Source organism: Coenobita brevimanus, chromosome 28, assembly GCF_032717465.1.
Source record: "Coenobita brevimanus isolate Jiangsu-jjx chromosome 28, ASM3271746v2, whole genome shotgun sequence".
Taxonomy (NCBI): domain Eukaryota; kingdom Metazoa; phylum Arthropoda; class Malacostraca; order Decapoda; family Coenobitidae; genus Coenobita; species Coenobita brevimanus.
In genome coordinates, this window is record NC_136981.1 from 16827701 (window position 1) to 16850126 (window position 22426).

General features: G+C 42.7%; 1 protein-coding gene across 1 annotated transcript in view; it reads left to right on the forward strand.

Annotated features, from left to right (window-relative positions):
* Positions 1-22426, forward strand: part of LOC145394748 (cytochrome P450 2L1-like) — a 129171-nt gene that overhangs the window by 18652 nt on the left and 88093 nt on the right. The window contains exon 3 of the mRNA XM_080268528.1: positions 8479-8697. Coding sequence (XP_080124654.1) covers positions 8479-8697 — 219 coding nt within the window. The remainder of the gene's footprint in view (positions 1-8478; positions 8698-22426) is intronic.

Sequence of the window (22426 nt, forward strand, 5' to 3'; positions counted from 1 at the left end):
CCGGTCACTGCACGCTAGTGAGAATGAGACTTTAGGCTTCAGGAATAATTTCCAATCACTATAAAAACAGCTGTAACATCTGACAAACTGTAGGGACGTGTCATATATCTGCACATTAACAAATAGTCACGATACTCATAATACAGGGTACTGAACCACCCAGTGGAAAGTGTCGTGAATTGCTGCAAACCATGACGGTCAATTACATGTGACAAAGTCAATATAACGTTTCATGGTCTGACTGTAAAATGCGACATTCTCCATGAAACAATGAGCTGGCCCAGTCATCACCTTGTAAACTATCCATCCAATTGTAGCTCCTGTCGTATACCGAAGTCTACCCCCCTACTTCATCACCCCTCATCACCTCTCTCATCTAGCTCTCATTTCGACCACTATTGTCCCATTCCTCACACTCCTCCTTCCTTCTGTCTCCCAGGTCCCCCACCCCTACCCTGCCGCTTCTTGTAGGCCTTGAGTAACCTTCTGTATGTAATGAAATTGCTTCGATTTCAGAGGTCTACTATTACCAATATCGTGCTCCCGGTTGCAAGGATGGGTGTCATGATAATTTTCTGTTCATTAATAGTTGTGGGGACCCTGATAACTATGACTTATATAAGTAACTGTTAACTGTTGCATGGTTCATGACTCGAAACTAATCAGTCATGAAATCCATGTCATTCTTTATACCTGCCATTATGTAGAGGGTGTATTGTGTGACAGTTTTAAAAAATAACCATAATAATGGCATGCTATTATCCATATATTTTCTGGCGGAGCATTGCTTACATATTCTATTACCACCAATAACTGCGTACAATATCAGTGATCACCACGTTCGATTCGTCCTAGCGACTGAACGAAATCTGGTGAAGTTCCATTCCTAACAGTGTTACCAGATGCCGAGAGCATCACACCACCTCGCTGGCGGACGGGGTGTTTCTGTTTGATATGTCTGCAACTGTACATATATCCTGTCAATTTTTTCATAAAAATTTCATTTTGAGGGGGCATAATGTCACAAACTCGCGAGACTATGTTACTACACCAATTCGTGACACTGTAATATTATGTGAAGCCTCAAACTCTAGTGGAAGACCCAGTGTGTTTTGCTTAGTTTAACCGTCCTTGTGTGCACTTTGGGATGGTTTTTCAGAACATTCGTCACTGTTCCATAGGTGACTGTTCTTATGCATGACATTATTGCTTCACTGAGTGAATTTATTGCGTGTGTATATCGTTCGCCCCACCCATTTTAACCCTTGAAGTTAAGCCATGCCCACTTCCGGTGAACATGCCTCTGTAGTACCAGGCATGAACACAGATTGTTGTAGTTGGAAAGGGACCTTCGTTAAGGATAGATGTACATTGTGGAGAGGATTTCCGGGAACCTGATTTCTCCCGAGCTGTGGGCCTGAGCTCGGCGACGCCATGCCTATCCACTCAAATAGTTAGTACATAGTGATGGACAGCCGAGAGAGAGATGGATAGTGCGTGTCTCGATCTGTGGATCGTCTGTGATTCCATGAGATCACCCATCTCTCCGTCAGCAGCCCAGGGAGTGTGGACACAGCAACAGAGGAGCAGGTAGGAAGAGTGTCAAAGACTAACCTCCTTGTTTTGTGGTGTCTTAGCGGCAACTCCAGTCTACAGCCCCGTGACTCCATTCCTCCAATTAACAGTACCTTTTTCTGTTCTTTAGGTTTAAGAGTTTAATGTAGCAAGACTGACTGAGTGAATTTTCTTTGCCTGAGGTTCTGAATTTATTTGCTGAATCTCCCTTGTAATGTAAATTTATTTTGTAATTAATATATTTACAGTTCCTCTCTTTGAGCTCGATTAAATGTAATAATCGTGTTTGATTTCTCCACATTGTTTTTGCATAATTTGCTTACTCCCAGTCTGCACACACTTATATTAATCATGATTGATAAAACCAGTTCTTTCGTATTGGTTCATAACAAATCCGTTGTGCCAGCCAGAGGTTAGCATCAGCAAGAACCTATTTCTTAATATTATTCTTAATATTATTATTATTAGTGACTTTTTCTCAGAGGCCAACAGTACTAGCAATCCAGCAATCGTGAGTGATTAGTCTGCGCTGTATGCTGCTGAGAAAGTTTATGAAATTCTCATCTTTAGAGAATCGGCGAAGTAAGCTGGTGTCATATGCACGGAGTGACTTTATGCTGGAAGTTACCGTTCCCTTCTCTGTTAAGCCAAAATTAACCTAACCTAACCAAATCTAACGTAACCTTAACCTAACCTTATCCTAGATCAACCTAACATAAATAAACCTAAACTAAACTAATCTTAATTCACGAAATGACTCATTTCACAGTCTGCCTGTAACCTCTACAGTACATGTATATTTATATATATATCCATATATCGACCTGTAGTTACCTACAGGTCGATAAGACATCCAACTATCTTCCTGACACATGTATTTCATACGATGTTCTTGATAAATGGCACAAAATTTGAGATAACACGCAGATACTTTGAAAACAGAAGCTAAACGACCACTCGGTGCATGCGCACTGAGCGGAATGGTAACTTTCAGCATAAGTCACTCCGTGCATACGACACCGGCATAAAGTGAAAATATGTTATTGATTTCATAAGTCGATTCCCTTGTGATAAGTGGCGACTTTCCTCTTCTACCAAAAGTAGAAGAAATATTCTATATATTCTTTTCCTCCCAGCAACGGCCTGGCAATCTTTGAATTATTTATTCCATTAAATTAGGAATTTACCCCAATATCTTAAACCCCCCGTGACACTCCACTCCATCTCTCCATATCATCCTCGGCCTCCCCCCTCCCTCTTCCATCTCTACCTCACTCACATATATTCTCCTCGGTAGTCTCTCTCTCTCCATCCTCTCCATATGGCTAAACCACATCAGTGTATTTCTCCTTATGCTTTATATCACATCCACATCCACATCGCAATGCTCCTTCATTTCCTCATTTGTCAGTTTCTCTCCATGTGACTCCACATACTCATCTCAAATAACTCATTTCCATTACTCTCCCTTTTGACATGTGTCCCTCCCACAAGGTCCAAGCTGCACTTCCATATGTGAGACCTCAAGTCACAGTGCTGTCATGCAGTGACTTTTTTACTTCCTTGTTCACTTCCTTGTTTCTTATCACTGCTTTCAAAGAACCAGCAGCCTTTCTTCCTTATTGTAACCTCTCAAGCACTTCACCCTCTAAACTTTTATCCTTACTCATCATAGTACCCAAGTACTTAAATGAATTCACATTTTCCATTTCCTTCTCATCCACCCTCACTGCACGTTCAGTGACTTCATTTTTCTCAAAGACCAAAGCTTTACTCTTCCCTACATTCACCTTTAGATTCTTTTCTTAAACATTCTTTCAAACTCATTCGCCAAGCCTTGCAGCTTCCTTTCGTCTGCACTTAACAACACGGTATCATCTGCAAACAACAGTACAGGGAGTTTCCAAACACTGCCCTCTCTCAATAGGGTCGCTCCAGCATCCACTGCTTTACCTTGTATCTCTTTTATAACCCCATAAGTATACAGACTGAAAAACCATGGAGACATGACACACTTTTTTTTTTTTTTCAATCCAATAAAAAATTTCATTCTGTTCACTGTCCACACGCACTACAGACTAAGCACCCTCATACATACTCTTCATGGAATTCACTAACTTCCCATTTACTCTGTATGTTCTTAATACTTTCCACATTCCATGCCTATCCACCTTGTCATATGCTTTCTCCAAATCCACGTAGGCCGCATACAACTTCTTTCCCTTCCTAGAAACTTTTCCACTATAAAGCTACGAATGAATATCAGATCTGCACAACTTTTTCCCTTCCTAAAACCTCCCTGTTCTTCGCTAACTAAGTCCACTGTTATTTCCCTAACTTTGTTAATAAGTATCCTACCATATACTTTGCCAATTACACTAAAAAGACAAATGCCCCTATGATTATCAGACACTTCCTTTTCCCCATTTCTTTTGTACAGGGGAATAATTATACCCGACTTCCAATCCACTGAGACTCTACCTTCATTCCAGGCCAATCTGCACACCTTCCACATCCATTCTACTACTATCTCTCCCCCATGCTTCAGCCTTTCACCACACACTCCATCAATTCCTGGGACTTTCCCATTGTGACTTTCTTCATTGCTTCCACAACTCCCATCCTACTGATTTCTTCCTCTCTTCTCATAACCCTCCATCTCCCAGCCATTCCCCAGCATCTTTTACTCACATTACTTTCAATATTTCCTTGTGTTCTCTCCATCTCACTTTTTTCCTCCCTTTTCCACTAGCAATATACCATTTTTCTCTTTCACTCCTTGACTAACTTCTTTATCACTCTGCCTAACTCTCTTTATCTCTTTCCAGAAGATTTTCTTACATTTCTTCCACTTTAAACTCAAATTCCTTCCAAATTCCTCATCCATTCTCTTCTTTCTCTCTCTCATTATTCTTTTCACCTCTCTCTTCCGTCTCTCAGTTTCCTTCACGCCCCTGTTTCTCATCCACTGCCTATATGCTTTCTTCTTTTTTGCCACAGCCTGTCTCACCTGTTCATTCCACCGTGCTGTTGCTTGCACCCCCTTTCGTCTTTTCTTCACCACACACACCACCTCATATACTGCACAGATTTCTTTTGTGAATATCTTGCACACACCTTCCACATCCCCCATCTGCTCCAAATCATATTTACCTGTTTGCTCTTCCTTTTCTTTCGTATATTCTGCCTTTTTTCCATCCTCTTGCAACCTTTCTACGCTCCTTGAATACCTTGCATACACCTTCCACATCCCCCATCTGCTCCAAATCATATTTACCTGTTCTCTCTTCCTTTTTTCTCGTATATTTAGCCTTTTTTCCATCCTCTTGCAACCTTTTACGCTCCTTGTATGAACTACTTTCTCCTGTTCTTCCCTTCTATTCTTCAATTTCATTTGAACCTTGACTTTCACCGTCGCCAAGTGGTAATCAGAAAGTCCACTCCCCCAACCTCTGTATGCTCTTGCATCCATTACACATGCCATTCTGTCATCCACACACATAATTTGTCATTACCTTCCGTTCCTTCAGTTCTTCACCCACCCTTCTCATCACTCTCCACGTATACCTGTGAATCATTTTATGTCTAAAGAGGGTATTGGTTATCACCAACCCCTCCATGCACAAACGTCCACTAGAGCACTGCCATTCTCAAACACATGTGCAGGTACGCCCCATTCACCAACTACTCCATCCACCTTCACATTCCCTACTTCTCCGTTCATATCTCCAATCAAAAACTCAATCTCATTCCTTTAAAACTTTTCCATGCACGCTTTCACATTTGTCCAGAAGTATTCTTTCACTCTGTTTGCATGATCTTGCATTGACACACACACACACACACACACACACACACACACACACACACACACACACACACACACACACATATTGGTATTCTGTTCACATGAAACACACAGGTTTCATGAGAATGACTTTCGACAAACATCATGTTTTATACAACATTTAACGACGGCCAGCATATAAGCCATTATAACATTATATCTGCATTCCCGCACCTATCATAATAAGCACTAAATTACCGTGACCCTCCACTCCTTAACCGTGAACCTGAAACTCGTAAACCTCTTTAATCGACGCACTTTTAGATGAGATGCTGCCACAAAGGAGGCAGGGTGGGGTGCCTGGGAGACAGGGAAGGCGGGTGGGTGAGGAGGGGGCAATAGTGGTCTGGCAGGTGGGGTGGGAAGGGCTCCACAGGAGACGAGTGATGTGGTAGGGGAGAGTGGACTGTGACTGGAATCTAGGATAGGATGGATAAATGATACGCTGGCGAAATGGTGCAAAATCAGCTATGTATAGCGCTGATTATGAAATTTGACAGTCTGGCCATTGAATGTTTTGGAGACTTTGACACGTTACGCAGTCTACAAGCATTTTCTATTATATCGTCTACAGGACGACCTACTACCCACGGGGTGGCACATTACACAAACCTTGCATTATTAGAGTATGGTGACGACTATGTTATCACTTCGTGATTTATGAAAACCCATGAAAATGTTTGTCTGATGTCATACATGTTGCCATAGCGATTGGGAGCTATGCTTGTTGCGTTTATATAGTAACATCATGGATGACGACTGTGATATTGAAAGCAGAGTAGGGGAAGGGAGGAATTTTCTCATGCCAGAATTAATAATATTTAACAGTAGTGATTCGTGCAAGTGGTTCTCGTTAATACCTGTATGGCACCGATGTACACGAAAATGTGATTACCTAGGGGAGAATAGACTGTCCTAGAGCACAGGTGGTGATATTAGGGTGGGCTAATAGGTGGGCAGAGAGACACTTTACGAGCTATTGTTTAGATTTACCTCCCTTAGGAGGACCAGGCCAAATAAGGGCCCACCAACCTTACCAGCTGTATTACATGATCTTTATGTCAGATTACTGTAGACCTTATACTGATAAAGTAAATCGTGGTATGAAGGACGTGTAACTGCTAAGCAATCTGATTCACAACCTCAGTATCCAGTTCACAGAGCGCCCTTCCGTCTTTCCGCCAACTGCGTGCACCCAGACATGGGTACTGACGGGGAGGGGAGATGGCCATAATGTCTGGTACACCATGAACAGTGGATCACATGTTTATTCATCAATGTCAGTGATTCACCTGCCTTCTGTAATGGATTGCAATATACGCCGTTATTCAGCCAGGACAACGTAATAAGCAACAAGACCATGACAATAACTGTAACATCTGGGAAACTGTAGGGGCATGTCATATATCTGCACGTTAACAGATGGTCTCCATATTCCTAATATAAGGATACTGAGCCATCCAGTGGAAAGTGTGTCGCAAATTGTTACTAACCATGATGGTCAATTACAACATGTGGCAACGTCACCATATAGTTTCATAGTCTGACTGGGAAATTCCATATTCTTCATGAAAAAATGATTTGGCCCAGTCATCTCATTGTAATCTATGCTTCGCACTGTGCTCGTGTCATCTACTGAAGTACGCTGTCTCCTATCCCATTACCCTTCTACCCTAGCCCAATGTTCGACCACGATTGCCCCCTTCCTCAACCATCTTCCTCCTCCTCCTTTTTCCCATGTCCCCTACCCCCACCCTGCTGCCTTCTGTGGCCCCATCTCCTGTATGTGGTGAACTTGCATCGATTTCAGAGGTCTACCAATGTCAGGTTCATGGTAGGGAGAATGAGCGTCACGATAATTCTCTATTCATTAAATAGTTATGGGGAAGCTGATAACTATGACTCATATGATGAATTGTTAACTGTTGCATGGTTCATGACTCGAAACTAAACCACTCATGAAATCCATGTCATTCATAATAACTGCTATTATGTAGAGGCGGTGTTGTGTGAATAATTTAAAACTAATTACCATAATCATGACAAGCTATTATCAAAATATTTCCTGGTGGAACACTGCTTATATATTATACTGCTACCAATAACTGCGCACAGCAGCATGATCACAGCGTTCGGTTCGTCCTAGCAACTGAGAGAAACCTGATGAAGTTCTATACTTATCAGTGTTATCAGGTGCATAGAGCATTACACCACCTCGCTGGTGGACGGGGTGTTACTGTTTGATATGTCAGCAACTGTATCTTCATGTGTAATACCATCAAGATCGAAGAAAAAGAGGTACAGAAAAATAATAATAAGGCGATAACAATAAGCTTCACCATTTATCTAGCGAAGCTTCTCACTCTAAGAAACATTCCTAAAGCTGACCTCACCTCCTGATATTCCAATAGTTGAACTCAGCTGCTGAAAGAAAGGTTCCGCCAGAGGGTCTCACCATGGTCCCGCCCATGGAGGTATAATAAGGTACCTCCATGTTTCCGCCACTGTCACAGGACCTTACTACCCCCTACTAGTGTGGCGGGCACTCACTCACGCGGCCCTCCCTTAGTATGCCTAATTGCCATCTTCACCCTTATTTTACCTCCATGGTCTTGACGCCTTGAATCACATCCTAGTACTAGATAGCTTAATTAAAACTAAAAGCCATACAAATCATGTCTAATCTTTTTTTTCAGGAATCGCCCTTTCTCATGGGCAAATTTGGCACAATGGCCACTGCATCTTTCATGAGGAATATCCATCTCCTGCAGTTCAAATAGTCTCTTATATGCTGGATAAGATCGCCTGGAGAGAGCACAACAATATAAAAAATACATTAAAGTACTCAATAGCACTGAAATCTAATCTGCACATAAACATCTCTTGGTCTTTTAAAGGAATCACCTTTTTAACTTGGTCAGGTGTAGCACAATGGACGTTGCTTCGCCTTAAGAGACCCGAGGGACCACGAGAACAATATGGAGAAAAAAATGTAATAAATATAGAAATGTAATAAATCATTTAAAAATCAAGAAAAATCTCCACTCTTTCTTCAGGAATCGCATTCTCAAATGGTCAGGTGTGGCAAAATGGACGTCGCTTCGCCCTGCAGCACCTAAAAGACTTCGGCATGGGCAAGAGCAAGCTGGAGGGCACCATTGAAAGGGAGGTCTCGGTACTGCTGGACCATCTCAGCAACACAGAGGGAAAACCGAATGAGCTGGGCCGTAACCTGAACGTGGCTATCTTGAATGTCATTTGGAGTCTTGTTGCAGGTGGGTGGGTCTTGGTTTTCATCTTTGTGGTGCTGGGGACGGACGCCTGCACTCGGTGGCACCTATAAAGCTGCGTAGTTCTACATCCCTCAACTTCTTCCATCTCCCCCAAAGGAGCACTCCACCAGGTCCACTTTCAGATGAGCCTTAGGTTGCAACTACTACTACTACTACTCTTACTACTAATTAATAAAAAAATCACCTCCACCCATTGGTGAATTATATTTTGAAGATCAAAACCAACCTTCCTAATATAGTTCACCATTTGAAGTTGTAATGTGAAGGTTAACACTAACCCTCATATTACAATCCGTTGGCCCCAAGCACGCCAACGGCTGTTGTTACCAGCCATCTACAGCACTATTACTATTATTATTTTGTTTTTTTAATTGATATTACAGTGTAAATAAAGACATTAAACTATTGGAGTCGCTCGTCTATGCGACTCTCGACCACTGTAGCTTCGTAATCCATACCCACCAGAGAGACAGGCCTGAGGGCTGATGATCTTGTTCCTCTGAGACATAGCAGAGCAGACCTCACGAGGGAGAATAAGAGTCGACATCTCATCCAGGCCATAACAGAACTCTGCGGTTGACGTTTCTTCTCAGAAAGAACCTCTGCCAGTCTCGAATAGAATCTCACTGCCTCTGGACCCATCCCACCTAATGTTGTGAACACAAGGGGAGTGAATCGACCGTGGTCCACATGTTGGATCCTTTCTTGATAATTTCTATTTTTTTCTTGCTCATTCCTCTTGTGTGCAGCTTCGAGAGACAGTTCACGATGACATGCTGCCATGGGATCGAATATCCTGATGTCGAAGAACGCTGCCCACGTGTCCAGAAACCTCGAGCACTGACATCCACTCTTGCATCATTTGATGTGTTTGCTGTTCTGTGGGTGAAGTGCTCGCCGTCCAGGGGTAGCAGAGCTGGCTCAATCGTGACATCATGGCATATTTCCTGCAGCATTTTGGCAGTGAGGTCGCGTACTTCATCATGTCGGATGCAAACAAAGCCTCCCTTCTTGCATACCTTTGCATGGTTTGCATCAAAGGCAGTGCCACAAGCACGGTGTTGAGGTAGGTTCTCTATTGGCCACCCATATCTCAAGGCTATGGCATCAATAAATTCTTGTTTGTTAAAGTGGAAGCCCTTTGCCTTGAGAGGCAGGTTTGTGAGCCAGTTCGATGCCCCAACCTCCTGTGCAATTTCAACTCTTCTGCACTGATCTGGTGTTAGATGTTCGATTATGTGCTGCAGTTGGTCCTTTTGTCTTGCTTCACGCTCCTTGCTTATCTGTGTCTTTATGTCTTTCTGCCTTTGGTGGTCGATTTCACTTGTCTCAACCTGGGCGCAGATCTTCTGTGACAAGGATTCGGTGAGCCTGAGTGAATTTCTGTGTTCATAGCTTGCCACGGCTACTGGATTTATAATGCCAAGGCCTCCCATCCTGGGTGGTAGTGCTAGAAGGTCCCTCTCTTCTGATGTGGGGATGTGGCCATTGGTTAGAGATGGGAGGAATGAATCCCTGATTGCATCCTCCAGTGGTTGTAGCAGCAACTCGATGTCTGGTATGGTCCTCATCACGAAGGTCCACTTGTGCTTTACACCATAGGTAAATGCACTGTATGCTGCATGGGGGTTCTGTTTTTACGCGGCTGGATAATGTATGAATTTCTTCTACCCACGTCTTTACCTTGTAACTCACATATTTGTCTTTGAATTCCTTGGTTCCAATCACAGCCCCTAGATGCCTCTGACCTTCCTTAGTCACTATCAAGTTTGTGCCTCTAAATGCTTCTTATGCATCTTGATATTAAGCTGGTTTCACGATCAAGATGGATTTACTGGCATTAGGGTAGTAACCTATTTCAGGGCCATGAGATGTTACAAAGTCCCACCATTTCCTCACATCCTCAACCTTGCCAGCACCCATGAGATCATCTGCATAGGCTACCTGTTTTACATTGGTGGCCTCGTATTTGATCTGTTGTTGCAGCACTGTCATCGCCAGGGCGTACATAGCCAAGGCAACGGGGTCCCCCTGGGTAGTTCCTTCTGTGGACTGGATTACACCGACGTCGTGAGCCGCTGTCTTACCCACAATGTAGAGGTCTGCTGGTTCTTTGTAGGTGTTTTCCACACATTGGACAAATGCTGGACATTTAACCTTGATATTGTGCAGCATTGCCTCCCGGTTGATGGAATTAAATGCATTTGAGGCATCAACTAATAATACTGCCTCACAGTCCTCCTCCTCAAATATTTTCCTCATGGAGTGAACTGCTGCCTCACCTCCTGCCGGCTGGCCTGCACACACCTGGAGGTTGCCAACTGCCTGCTTCACATCATCTTTCACCACCTCCATGATGCATTTTTCTATAATCCGTCTTAAGACTTCACCCACCCCGATGGGCCTGCATCCAGGATTCTTATCAAGGGGGATTAGTCTGCAAGCCGTCAGTGCTTCGATGTTACTGCACTGACTTGAAGCCAGCTTCCTCGCCAGTGAGGCAATGGTGTTATATAGGTCTGTTGCTGCCTCCCCACACTTGATGTTACTGAGGATTACTCACCAAGATTTTGCATCCAGGCCTGACGGTCCTGCCCCTCCCTGTGTGTGCATTGCCTTCTGCCACACTCCAGTTATCCTGTCATATATGATGGGATTGGGAGGAGTGTAGTTGCCGTCAAGCTTTGACTGGGCACTTGCTTGTCGTGCTGTCGGATGTTTTTCTTTTAGTTGTTGCATTGTTTCATCTGTCAGGTCAAGTACTCCGTTTGGTGATTCAGCTGACATGGATCTTGTTGCCATCGGACCTTCCCCTGTCTCATCTTGCTGCCAAAAATCCTTGCCACATCGTTGGTATTCTGATTTCTTCTGCCTCCGTTGTTTATTCTCATCTGCAAGGCCCTTGCTTCCTCAAGTAGGTTGTCGATTTCACCTGTTTTCCATGTTTCAACCCGCCTTTGGATGGCCTTAATATTTTCTGCAAAGCTAGCTCTCGGGCGGGTCTTGTTGAGGAAGAGATGTGGTATTAGTGCAAGGACCTTAAGAGAGTATGAGGCAATGGGTGAGTTATTGTTGTAGTTGGCTATCAGGCGAGTGATTTCCTTGATCATGTCAGTTGTAGCATTGCATTTGGGAGGTTCAAAAAGGTTACTTGAGGACCATCCAACTATTTCATTATATGTGGTGTTCACCCAGGTTACCGCATTTTCTCGGGATTTGCCCATCCAGTATGTGGGACGACCTTCTCGTACAGACCTTTGAGGCTGTTCTGCTTCCTCGATGTTTGTGTCACTACCGTTCTGAGGACGTATAATACCTGGATGATTCCCTCTTTCATGCACTCCTCTATGGTGGTCTTCATCCTGAGTTTCATTTCTATTATAAACCTCCTGATGTTCCTCACCTCCAACTTCACTACTATTCACTTCCCCATGGTGATTTAACCCACCCAGCGCTTCCATATCTCTCGCATCTTGGCGTCCATCCCTATCCCTCGCTTCACCACGGGGTCTTTCACCACCACGCATGTCCGTGTGATCGTGCATATTGTCAGTGACCGCCCCATCAATTTCCATATTACCAATCTGTTGCCCGCCATGTTGGAAGCGGTCAAGTGCTGCTTCTGGTGGGCTGTTTCCCTAACACATTCATACAGAAAGGTCCCATCCTACAGTATGTACACGGTGACCTATTTGTTGCATATGAGCACCTGATACACTTATGCTGCCTACTGGAGCACTGACAACAATACTGTGGGGTGGCCATGGTGTTAAAGTTTTTATACTGTGGTTCAGTATTAATAATAATAATTATGGCTACTTTTTGTAGTACTTTTAAATGAGAATTAAATATAATGTTACCAGAACTACTATTTTACTATACGAATTTTAAATTAAGGTTTGATATAAGTGAAGAATGTGCTTGTTTTACTTCTGTGTTTGTAGATAATATGATTAAGTTATGAAGCAGTTTGCTCGTTTTTCTCTAGTTTTGCATATCAGTTAATATCTAATTGTTCTGTTTTATACTAATAATCGACTGAACTGATAATGATATGTATTTAAAGTTTCATATGAAGTAAAACAACGCTTCTTTGTTCAAGGGTTAAGTAGGTGGCCAATTGGTGTGGTGCAATAATGTGGAGCCTTGTTTATTGGTAATGGGTCTTCAGGCGTTAAGGTGTAGGGATGAGGGTGGTGTGTGGCGTAGCGGCTGTGTGTGTGTGTGTGTGTGTGTGTGTGTGTGTGTGTGTGTGTGTGTGTGTGTGTGTGTGTGTGTGTGTGTGTGTGTGTGTGTGTGTGTGTGTGTGTGTGTGTGTGTGTGTGTGTAATTTAGTGATATTGGGTCTTCGGACGCTATGGTATAGGGGTGAGTGTGGTGTGGTGTGTGGCGTTTGGATAGTGTGTGTGTGTTGGTGTTGTGACATGTGATGTGTGATGAATGGTTGTGGTGTGGTAAGATAGAGGCACCTTGGTTTACTAAGGCACATTGGCATTAACAAGGTTTGTTTAGTTTTTCTTTTGAATATAAAAGAGAATTTTGAGAGGGTTGAGTAAGTAGTTCTAGTGTGTAATTGTATGGAGTTTACATCAGTCCTATTATACAGATATTATATTAAAAATACTCTTATTACTATTGTATTTAATGATAATAGTGTGCTTAAAACTAGGGTACTATGTTTAAATTTTTTTATTTAATTGAAGTTATATTTATTATTTTTATATATTAAAATTAAAGTTTTAATTACTACTGTACTGTTTATTTTTATATTATAGATTTATCTACTGTGATTGGTTATATATTTATATGATGAGATTCTATGTATAATATGTTTTATAGTTATTTAAGAATAGTCATTGTGTCTGTGTCTGTATGTGTGGTGTGTTTACAATACAGTGTCATCTAAGGTGTGTGTAAGATTCCCTACCTAAATGTTTTTGCATGCCACACTTCTATACCACCTGGCTATGCTGGTGGTGTGTATGTAGGTGATTGTTGTATAGTTAGTGGTAGTTGTTGTTATATTTAAAGTTTGATACAGTGTTTATAAAGTATTATTAGGTGGTGTGTATGCTAGTGATCAGTGGGTGATATTCAGTGTGTGGTAACAGCTGATATGTTATGGAAATGGAGTTAATGCTCCAAGGATAATGGAGTGAGCAAGAGGTGTGTGACAGGCATCCCACGTCTCATTGTTATTTGTGGACAAAGTTAATAATTGAAAAATAGGCTACTACTACTACTACTACTACTGGTGCTGCTGCTGCAACTGCTACTGCTCTTGCTGCTACTGCTACTACTACTGCTACTGTGCAACAACAACAACTGCAACAACAACTACTAGTACTACTACTATTCATCCATGCATCATCCAATCCTGTGCTTTCCCATGAAAGGCATAGGAGCACGGGGATAGGCAAGTTGGTCTTGACATTCAAGATGAAAGTGACCAACCCCACTCATCCCTGAGTGGCATTTCATGAGTAATAAACCCCAACCACCCATTGCATTTAAACCTACATAGGCTCAATCCGACTAGAGCAACTCAATCATCCACTAAACCATCAGGTTCCATAATTTGGTTACACGGTTACCATCCAGCGTAGTAAATGGTTTCCTGGTGAAATCATTTGGCTTGTCACTCAGTGTAGAGTCACCCATAGGCAGAAGGAACAGGAAAGAATGATGAAAAGAAGGACAAAAATGAGTGTAAAGTCACTTGTAGGCAGAGGAATTCGGAAAGAATGAAGGAAAGAAAGAAGGGAAGGAAGGGTGAAACACTGCTCCTGTAACTATGGCTGCTACTACTACTACTACTACTACAAATATAACTACCACTACTACTAGTACAAGTACAACTACCACTACTACTACAACCGGTACAGTGCACATTCGTTTTTTTTCTTTCTCTTTTCAGTAGGCCTAATTTTGCTTTCGTTTGTAAGTGCAGTGCTTTCTCTCTCTCTCTCTCTCTCTCTCTCTCTCTCTCTCTCTCTCTCTCTCTCATTTCTTTGGTCATTATCTATATTGTTACGAAGCGAGATTTATCAGTTGGGTGTTCGAGAGGCTTCTCGTTGCTTCCCGATATCTACAGTGGTTTCGGTACAAGTCAGAGGTGCCAGTTTGAATGCTGTTTAAAAGAGCAGTTGTTTCATAAGTTACGCATTAATTTTTGTGCTCATTTTCTTTGTAATGTTTTATTTACGTGATTGCTTGTTAGATTATGTAATTTAAGTTTGTATGGTAAAACATTTATAGCGTTATGTAATGTTACAAAACTCTTGCATGTTTTGGTTGTCTCCTAGTTGGTAACTGTGCTCTCTCTTTTAATACACCAAAACTGTGGAGAAGTAGATCATTCTCGAACAGTGCAAGCTTATATAAGGTGAAGAAGAGACTAGTTCAAGATCAGTCCGTTTTCAGTTCAGTTTGAGTGTAGTGCAGTGTCAGTGCAGTGAAATGTGTATATTTTCGGTATCTGTGAAAACAGTAAAGGGTTGTACATCATCGATACTTGTGAAAATAGTGAAGTGTTGTCAAGCATTAAGTGTAACTGCAGTTAGGTTTTTTCCTTTTATATATAGCTCCAATGCTTGTGAGAACAGTGAAGTGAAGTTGACATGCATTATGTGTAATAATCTGGAAAATAAAGACAGTGAACTAAGGAAGCCAGTGTTTATTTACGATGCCTGAGCTGATCCTGTGTACTGTACTGGGCACCCAAAGGCTGACCAAAGGAAGAACAACTCACTGGGCAACGTCTTTCCTGTACTGTACTACTGCTGTTGGAGCCTGTGGCAGTGGGGGTGGGGATGCAACACTGGTGTCAGGAGTGGGATTATTAAGGAATGCACTGAGTCTAATCTTCAACATGGAGCAAGGGGGTGTGCAGACAAGATCCCAAACTGTGCAAGAAGATGAGGTGTCATTGGCTGCAATCATGAAGCTATTGCAAGCACGAAATATCCAACTACAGTCACTGAATGAAGGACTGAAAGAAGGACAGAAAGAACTCAAAGAACTATTACAGGCACGAAGTGTACTGTTAAAGGCACTAAGGGAACAACTTGAGTCACAACATGAAGAAAAAAAAAAAACGATATGAACAACTTCAAGAGGCACCAGAGGAGCAACAGAGGGAATTACAACTGAGGATGCAAAGACAGCTAGATGCTTTCATGGGGGAAATGAAGGAAGAACAGCAACAGCTTAAGAAGGAAGAATATGCTGAGCTACAGCAGCAGAAGTATGAGGTAGACAATAATGTAACAGTGTACAAACAGCATGTGGACAACCAGCTGAAGATTAGTGAGGGAATAGTGATGGAGTGTAGACAGCATATACTCGTAGATAACCAGTTGAAGCATATAGTTGACCATGTGAAGATAATTTGTGAGAAAATTAAGGATGTAGAGAAATATTGTACTGCTGAGCCTCAGGTTAGTGTACAGGGAGCTTATGATAGGAATGGACGGTGTATAGTGAATCTTGATGGAGCCCAGACATCTAAAGGGAGCATTACAGGGCTGAATAATCAGAATGCAGAAGTTTAAAGTCCTGGGCTTTATTATGATTCCCCAGTTTTTAGGCCCCAAACCAGTGAAGTGCATGGCTATAGTTGGGGTCCAATTAAAAAGAAACCTCAGGAAGTTGATGGCAGACTGTTTGGGAAGCTTATTGTGCACAGTTTGAGTTACATGTGGATCAGAACGGTTGGGATGATAGGCAGAGGGCAGTGCAGCTTGCTACTAGCCTTAATGGTGTTGCAATGGAAATTCTGGGCCAGATGTCAGTGATGGAGAGGAACAGTTATCAGTCCCTAGTAGAAGTGCTGGAACGCAGATATGGAACCATGTACCAGACTGAGGTTTACAGAGCAAGATTCTGCAGCTGTGCACGGGCTTGAGGAGAATCCCTACAACAACTTGCTCATGACCTGGAGAGTATGGCATACAAGGTGCACCCTGGAGCAGCACCTAACCTGTTGGCTATTATTCTGAGGGACCACTTCATTGATGCTCTTGACAGTGCAGAGTTGAAAGTGCAAGTGAAGCAGGCACAACTAAGAAGCATGCAAGAGGCGCTAGCCAGGGCTTTAGAATTTGAGTCCTACATCAGGTCCAGTACATCCAACTTTCAGGCAGGTCGTAGTGCAGGATTTAAGGCAAGAAAGGGGCAGGTATGTGAAAGAGGAAATTTTGAAGGAAGGTGCTAGTACTGTGAAAAGCCAGGAAACAGAAAAGAGGACTGCTATAAGTGGAAGAGGGAACAGGAAAAGACTGGAGGAGTTTGCTGGTTCTGTGGGAAGTCAGGACACAAGAAGGAGGATTGTTACAAATGGAAGAAGGAGCAAGAATGGAACAGTGCAAGGAAATCCATGATTGCAACAAACGGGTGTTTGACATGTGATGAGGTGGGATACTTCAGCTATGAGTGTCCAGATGAGAAAGATGAGGGTAAATTAGTGAAGGCTTGTGACGAGATGCAATAACCCGCCAATTTTTCCCAAGAACCCCACCTCTGAAGAAATGCAGGAGAACCTTGATGAAGAGTGTGCGAGAAGATGTAAGAACAGTCAGCACAGAGTGTTGTAGGAATGGGAACCTTGGCAAGAAGCACTGCCATAGAGTTGCAACAGGGTCAGCATCAGTTGCAAAAGACCTGAAGAAGATGCAAATGCAGCATGCTGATTTACAACCAGCGCTATGGTGGCTGGAGCAGAGTACAGTGCGACCATCTTGGGAAGAAGTTTCCAGGTTGAACCTTGCGACCAAAACCTACTGGAGTCAGTGGGACCTTCTTTGTTTGAGCAACGGACTACTGGAGCATTAGTGGGAGACACCCGATAAATTCAGCAAGTATTGGCAACTGGTGGTTCTGAAGGTGAGGTTTGAGGTTTGGATGAGTCCAATATCCAGTTTGCTAGTGGGCACCTGGGGGTGAAGAAAACTCTAAGTCAGCTGCGACAGAGGTTCTACTGGACTGGCATGTGGCAAGATATTGAAGTGTGGTCTCGGACCTGTGATGTATTGTATGCTGTGCCAAGAAGGGACCCAAGACATGTCATTGCGCCCCTCTTCAGCTGTACCAAGTCGGTGCACCGATGGAAAGAGTCGTGGTGGACATGCTGGACCTCTGCCACTGACTGAAAGAGGAAACTGGTATATATGTGTTGTCATGATCTACTTCACAAAGTGGCCAGAAGCCTATGCTATCCCTGATCAAGAGGCTGTGACTGTTGCTGAGGTGTTGGATGACCAGTTATTTCTGTTGTTTTAGGATGCCACAAGAGCTACATTCAGACCAGGGTAGAAACTTCGAATCTGCTGTGTTCCATGAGTGATGCAAGTTACTGAGGATCAAGAATATCAGGACGACCTCCCTAAGGCCTCAGTCAGATGGGATGGCGGAGAAATTCAACCGGACCCGAGGACAAGAACTGCCAAAGTACTGCGTTGAGGGACAAACGGCATGAGATCAGAAATTACCTGCGTAACTGATGAGATATCGGTCTGCATCCTATGAGTATACCGGCTTCACTCCTGCAAATATGATGTTGGACCACGAGTTATGATTACCTGTTGACTTGTTAATGGAAGACCACATGGTGAAGAGCTGCCTATAGACACAACCGGATATGCTTACCACCTTCAGAAAGGCTGGCTCCTCGCACTTGATGGTGTACCTCACATCTTCAAGTGAGAGGAGCCCTCAAGTTTTCAGGAGAAATGATGAAGTGCAAGTATTATGCAAAGGCAAGTGAGGTGAGCTTCAAGGATAGTGACCAAGTTTTGGTTGTACAATCCTCAGCAAAAGAAGGGACAGTCACTGAAGCTACAGAGCCCAAGGGACGGGCCTTACACTGTCTTGGACCACTTATCAGACGTAAAGTATCGGATTCGGGGAGGCAGGAAGTCTCGCCCAAAGGTGGTACACGTGAATCGTCTGTGGCAATACCATGGGCCAGGACAGTAGAGCTGGGACAACTCCGAGGAATCATGCTCACCCGCAGCCAAGGATGTTGAAGAGGACCAAGGAATTGAAGTGCAAGAGGATGGTGACAGTTTCCCAAGAGAAGAAACAAATCAAGAAGAGGACCAAGACCTTTCAGGAGGAGTGGACCATGTGGACGGGCATTGACCTTGTCAGAAGTTGCAGAGAAGAAGACCTGATAAGTTGAAGAATTATTTTGTGTAGAGTTAGATGTTTAATTAGGATTAAGGTTTATGTTTGTATATATTTTTTAGTTTTGTCGGGGCAACAAAGAACTATACTCTGTCCATGTTGGTTTGAAGGTAAATGCACCACCTCTGGGATTTGACGTCAAAATCGCTCCACCTACCGTCCACTATGATTGGCTGGTGGGGTGACAGGCACACACACACACACACACACACACACACACACACACACACACACACACACACACACACACACACACACACACACACTTCAGACCGAATGAGATTGTGTCTTGCCCTGACTCAATGCACTCACCCTCTTATTTATACTCTGTACAATATCTGCAATAAAGAATATAATTTTTTTTTTCTCTCTTTCTCTCTCTCGCTTGTGTGTGTGTGTGTGTGTGTGTGTGTGTGTGTGTGTGTGTGTGTGTGTGGGGTGGGTGGGTGGGTGTCGGTGTGGGTGTGGGTGTGTGTGTGTCAGAGGGAAGATATAAAATAATTGCATTATTAAATATAACGAAAATCATATATTAAAAATCGCATTTACTCTCTCTCTCTCTCTCTCTCTCTCTCTCTCTCTCTCTCTCTCTCTCTCTCGATAGGGTTATCAACTCTTTGAAATAGGTAAGATATTGATGTACAGCATGGACCTCGATAATCATTTTCATTGTCCTTCCTCTCCATCTGTCTGTCTGTCTGTCTGTCTGTCTGTCTCTCTCTCTCTCTATCTCAACAAACCTCACTCAAGGTCACCGAGTGGCCATGCCTCGCCTCCCCTGACTTCCATCACTCCCTCCCTCCCTCCCTGCCTGTGTCAGGTTACCGTATAAAGGCCGGCACGAGGGATTTGAGAGGGTGACGAAACAGAACTGGCAAAGGTGTACTGCACATACAAAGAAAGATGAGGAAGACAGTGATGTGGTGTTTAACCATTTTCTTGCGAACTTTACCATCAAAGTGGAAGAGACCAGCAGTGAAGAGGATGAGTGAGCAGTGGGCATATCGTGATGTGGGTCCCATGTGAGAGAGAGAGAGAGAGAGAGAGAGAGAGAGAGAGAGAGAGAGAGAGAGAGACTGTAAATGCGATTTCTAATGTATGATTTTTGTTATATTTATTAATGCAATTATTTTGTCTTCCCTCAAGGGTCTCAACATTGTGTATGAAAAATGTACGTGTTCTACGAAAACTACTTTATGTGATGCTTGTATAATTGTTTTCCTTTAACTGAATAAATGACTTCTGTATTGAGGTGTTTTCCAATTTTCCCACTGACGACACAGACACAGCCAACACAATTTCATTTAGAAAATTATTCTTAGTTCCAGTGAAGAGCATATTGAGGGTATTTACTTTTAATATATGAAGAAAACAAAGGATACGGCAGCAACGGATGATGCATGTCGTGTCTTGCGACCTCAGTTGACTCGAATGAGAGAGAGAGAGAGAGAGAGAGAGAGAGAGAGAGAAGGATGGAGAGGAAGGACAATGAAAATGATTATCGAGGTCCATTCTGTAAATCAATGTCTTACTTACTTCTTACAGATGATAACCCTCTCAAAAGAGAGAGAGAGAGAGAGAGAGAGAGAGAGAGAGAGAGAGAGAGAGAGAGAGAGAGAGAGTAAATGCGATTGTTAATGTTTGATAATTGTTATATTTATTATTGCAATTATTTTATATCTTCCCTCACACACACAGACACACACACACACACACACACACACACACACACACACACACACACACACACACACACACACACACAGAACAAAAAAAAATATTGTATTGTTTATAATGGATATTGTACAGAGTAAAAATACGAGGATGAGAGCATTGAGTCAGGGCAAGACATAATCTGATTCAGACTGGTGTGTGTGTGTGTGTGTGTGTGTGTGTGTGTGTGTGTGTGTGTGTGTGTGTGTGTACGTGCCTGTCACCCCACCAGCCAATCATTGTGGACGGTATGTGGAGCGATTTTGACGTCAGATCCCGGAGGTGGTTCATTTACCTTCAAGCCATTTTGGATAGAATATAGGGAGGGGGTAGTGTTACGAGATTTGCCAGTTGGGTGTTCAAGATGCTCCTCACTAGTTCCTGATATTTACAGTGGTTTCGGTACGAGTCAGAATTGCCAGTTTGACTGCTGTTTGTGAGCGTAGTTGTTTCATCAGCTATGCTTTATTTTTTTGTGCTTTTTTCTTTATAATGTTTTATTTATGTGATTGCTTGTTAAATTATGTAATTTAAGTTTGTATAATAAATAATTTATAATGTTACATAATATAAGAAAACTCTTGCATGTTTTGGTTGTCTCCAAGTCGGTAACTGTACTCCCTCTCTGGATTACACCAGAACTGCAGAGAAGTAGATCATTCTTAAACAATGCAAGCTTATATAAGGTTGGAGAAGAGACTTCTTCAAGTTCAGTCGGTTTTCAGTTCAGTTTGATTGTAGTTCAGTGACATTGTAGTGAAGTTTGTCTATTTTCGGTACTTGTGAAAACAGTGAAGTGTATATTGGTTTATTGAAGTTTGTACATCATTGGAACTTGTGAAAATAGTAAAGTGTTGTCAAGCATTAACCCGTCCCATGCCAGTGCCGTTTTAAAATGGTCTGATGAAATTGTGTGCTCAGTGCCAGTGCCGTTTTAAAGCAGTCCAAAAAAAAAAAAAACTTCACTGTGACCGCATTTTTAAGACTTGCGGGTAAAAATTGGCAGGCATGTAATGTAACTGCTCCTCTATCATCCCCCAGGCTGTCATGACCATACACTCACTTGCTCCCCCACTCACACTTGCTCTGACTCACTCTACCTGTGTGCCTCACCCAGTGCTGTACATTGTGAAGGCATTTTGTAAATATTTTCATGTAAGTGTAAGTTGTAAATATTTTCTTGTAAGTGTAAGGACTACATAGTGAAGTCAGGTTGTAAATACCTTCTTGTAAGTGCCAGGATGGAACATAATGGAGTCAGGTTGTACCTATCTTCAGGTATGTGTAAGATAATGCATTCGTAGTAAGAAAGACATGCAGATTGTGATAGATGCTGAAGTAATAAGTAATCAGAAAAGTGTACTAAACATTGCTATACCTACCCAGCATAAATACCTGTTTATACATTACATAGAAAACGGCTTTCTCTCACATACGTGGTGAGTGTGAGAGAGTGGCTATACCTGTAGAAGTGTGCCGGACTGAATAAAACCCATTTCCGAGCTTCGGTCAGCATTTTAATGGCAAAATTCGTTGTTTCCACATCAAAATCTATCATTTTGGCCAAAAAAAAGATCGAAAAATGGCCGGCACTGAGGTGACCCATAGGGCTAAAAATAGCCGGCATGCGGTGGGTTAAGTTTAATGGCAGTAAAGATTTTTTTAATGGCTCCAGTGTATGAGAAAGCAGTGAAGTGAAGTTGGCATGCATGAAGTGTAATAAATTTTGAAAATAAAGACAGTGAACTTGGGAAGCCAGTGTTTATTTACGATGCCTGAGCTGATCCTGTGTACAGTGCACCCAAAGGCTGAA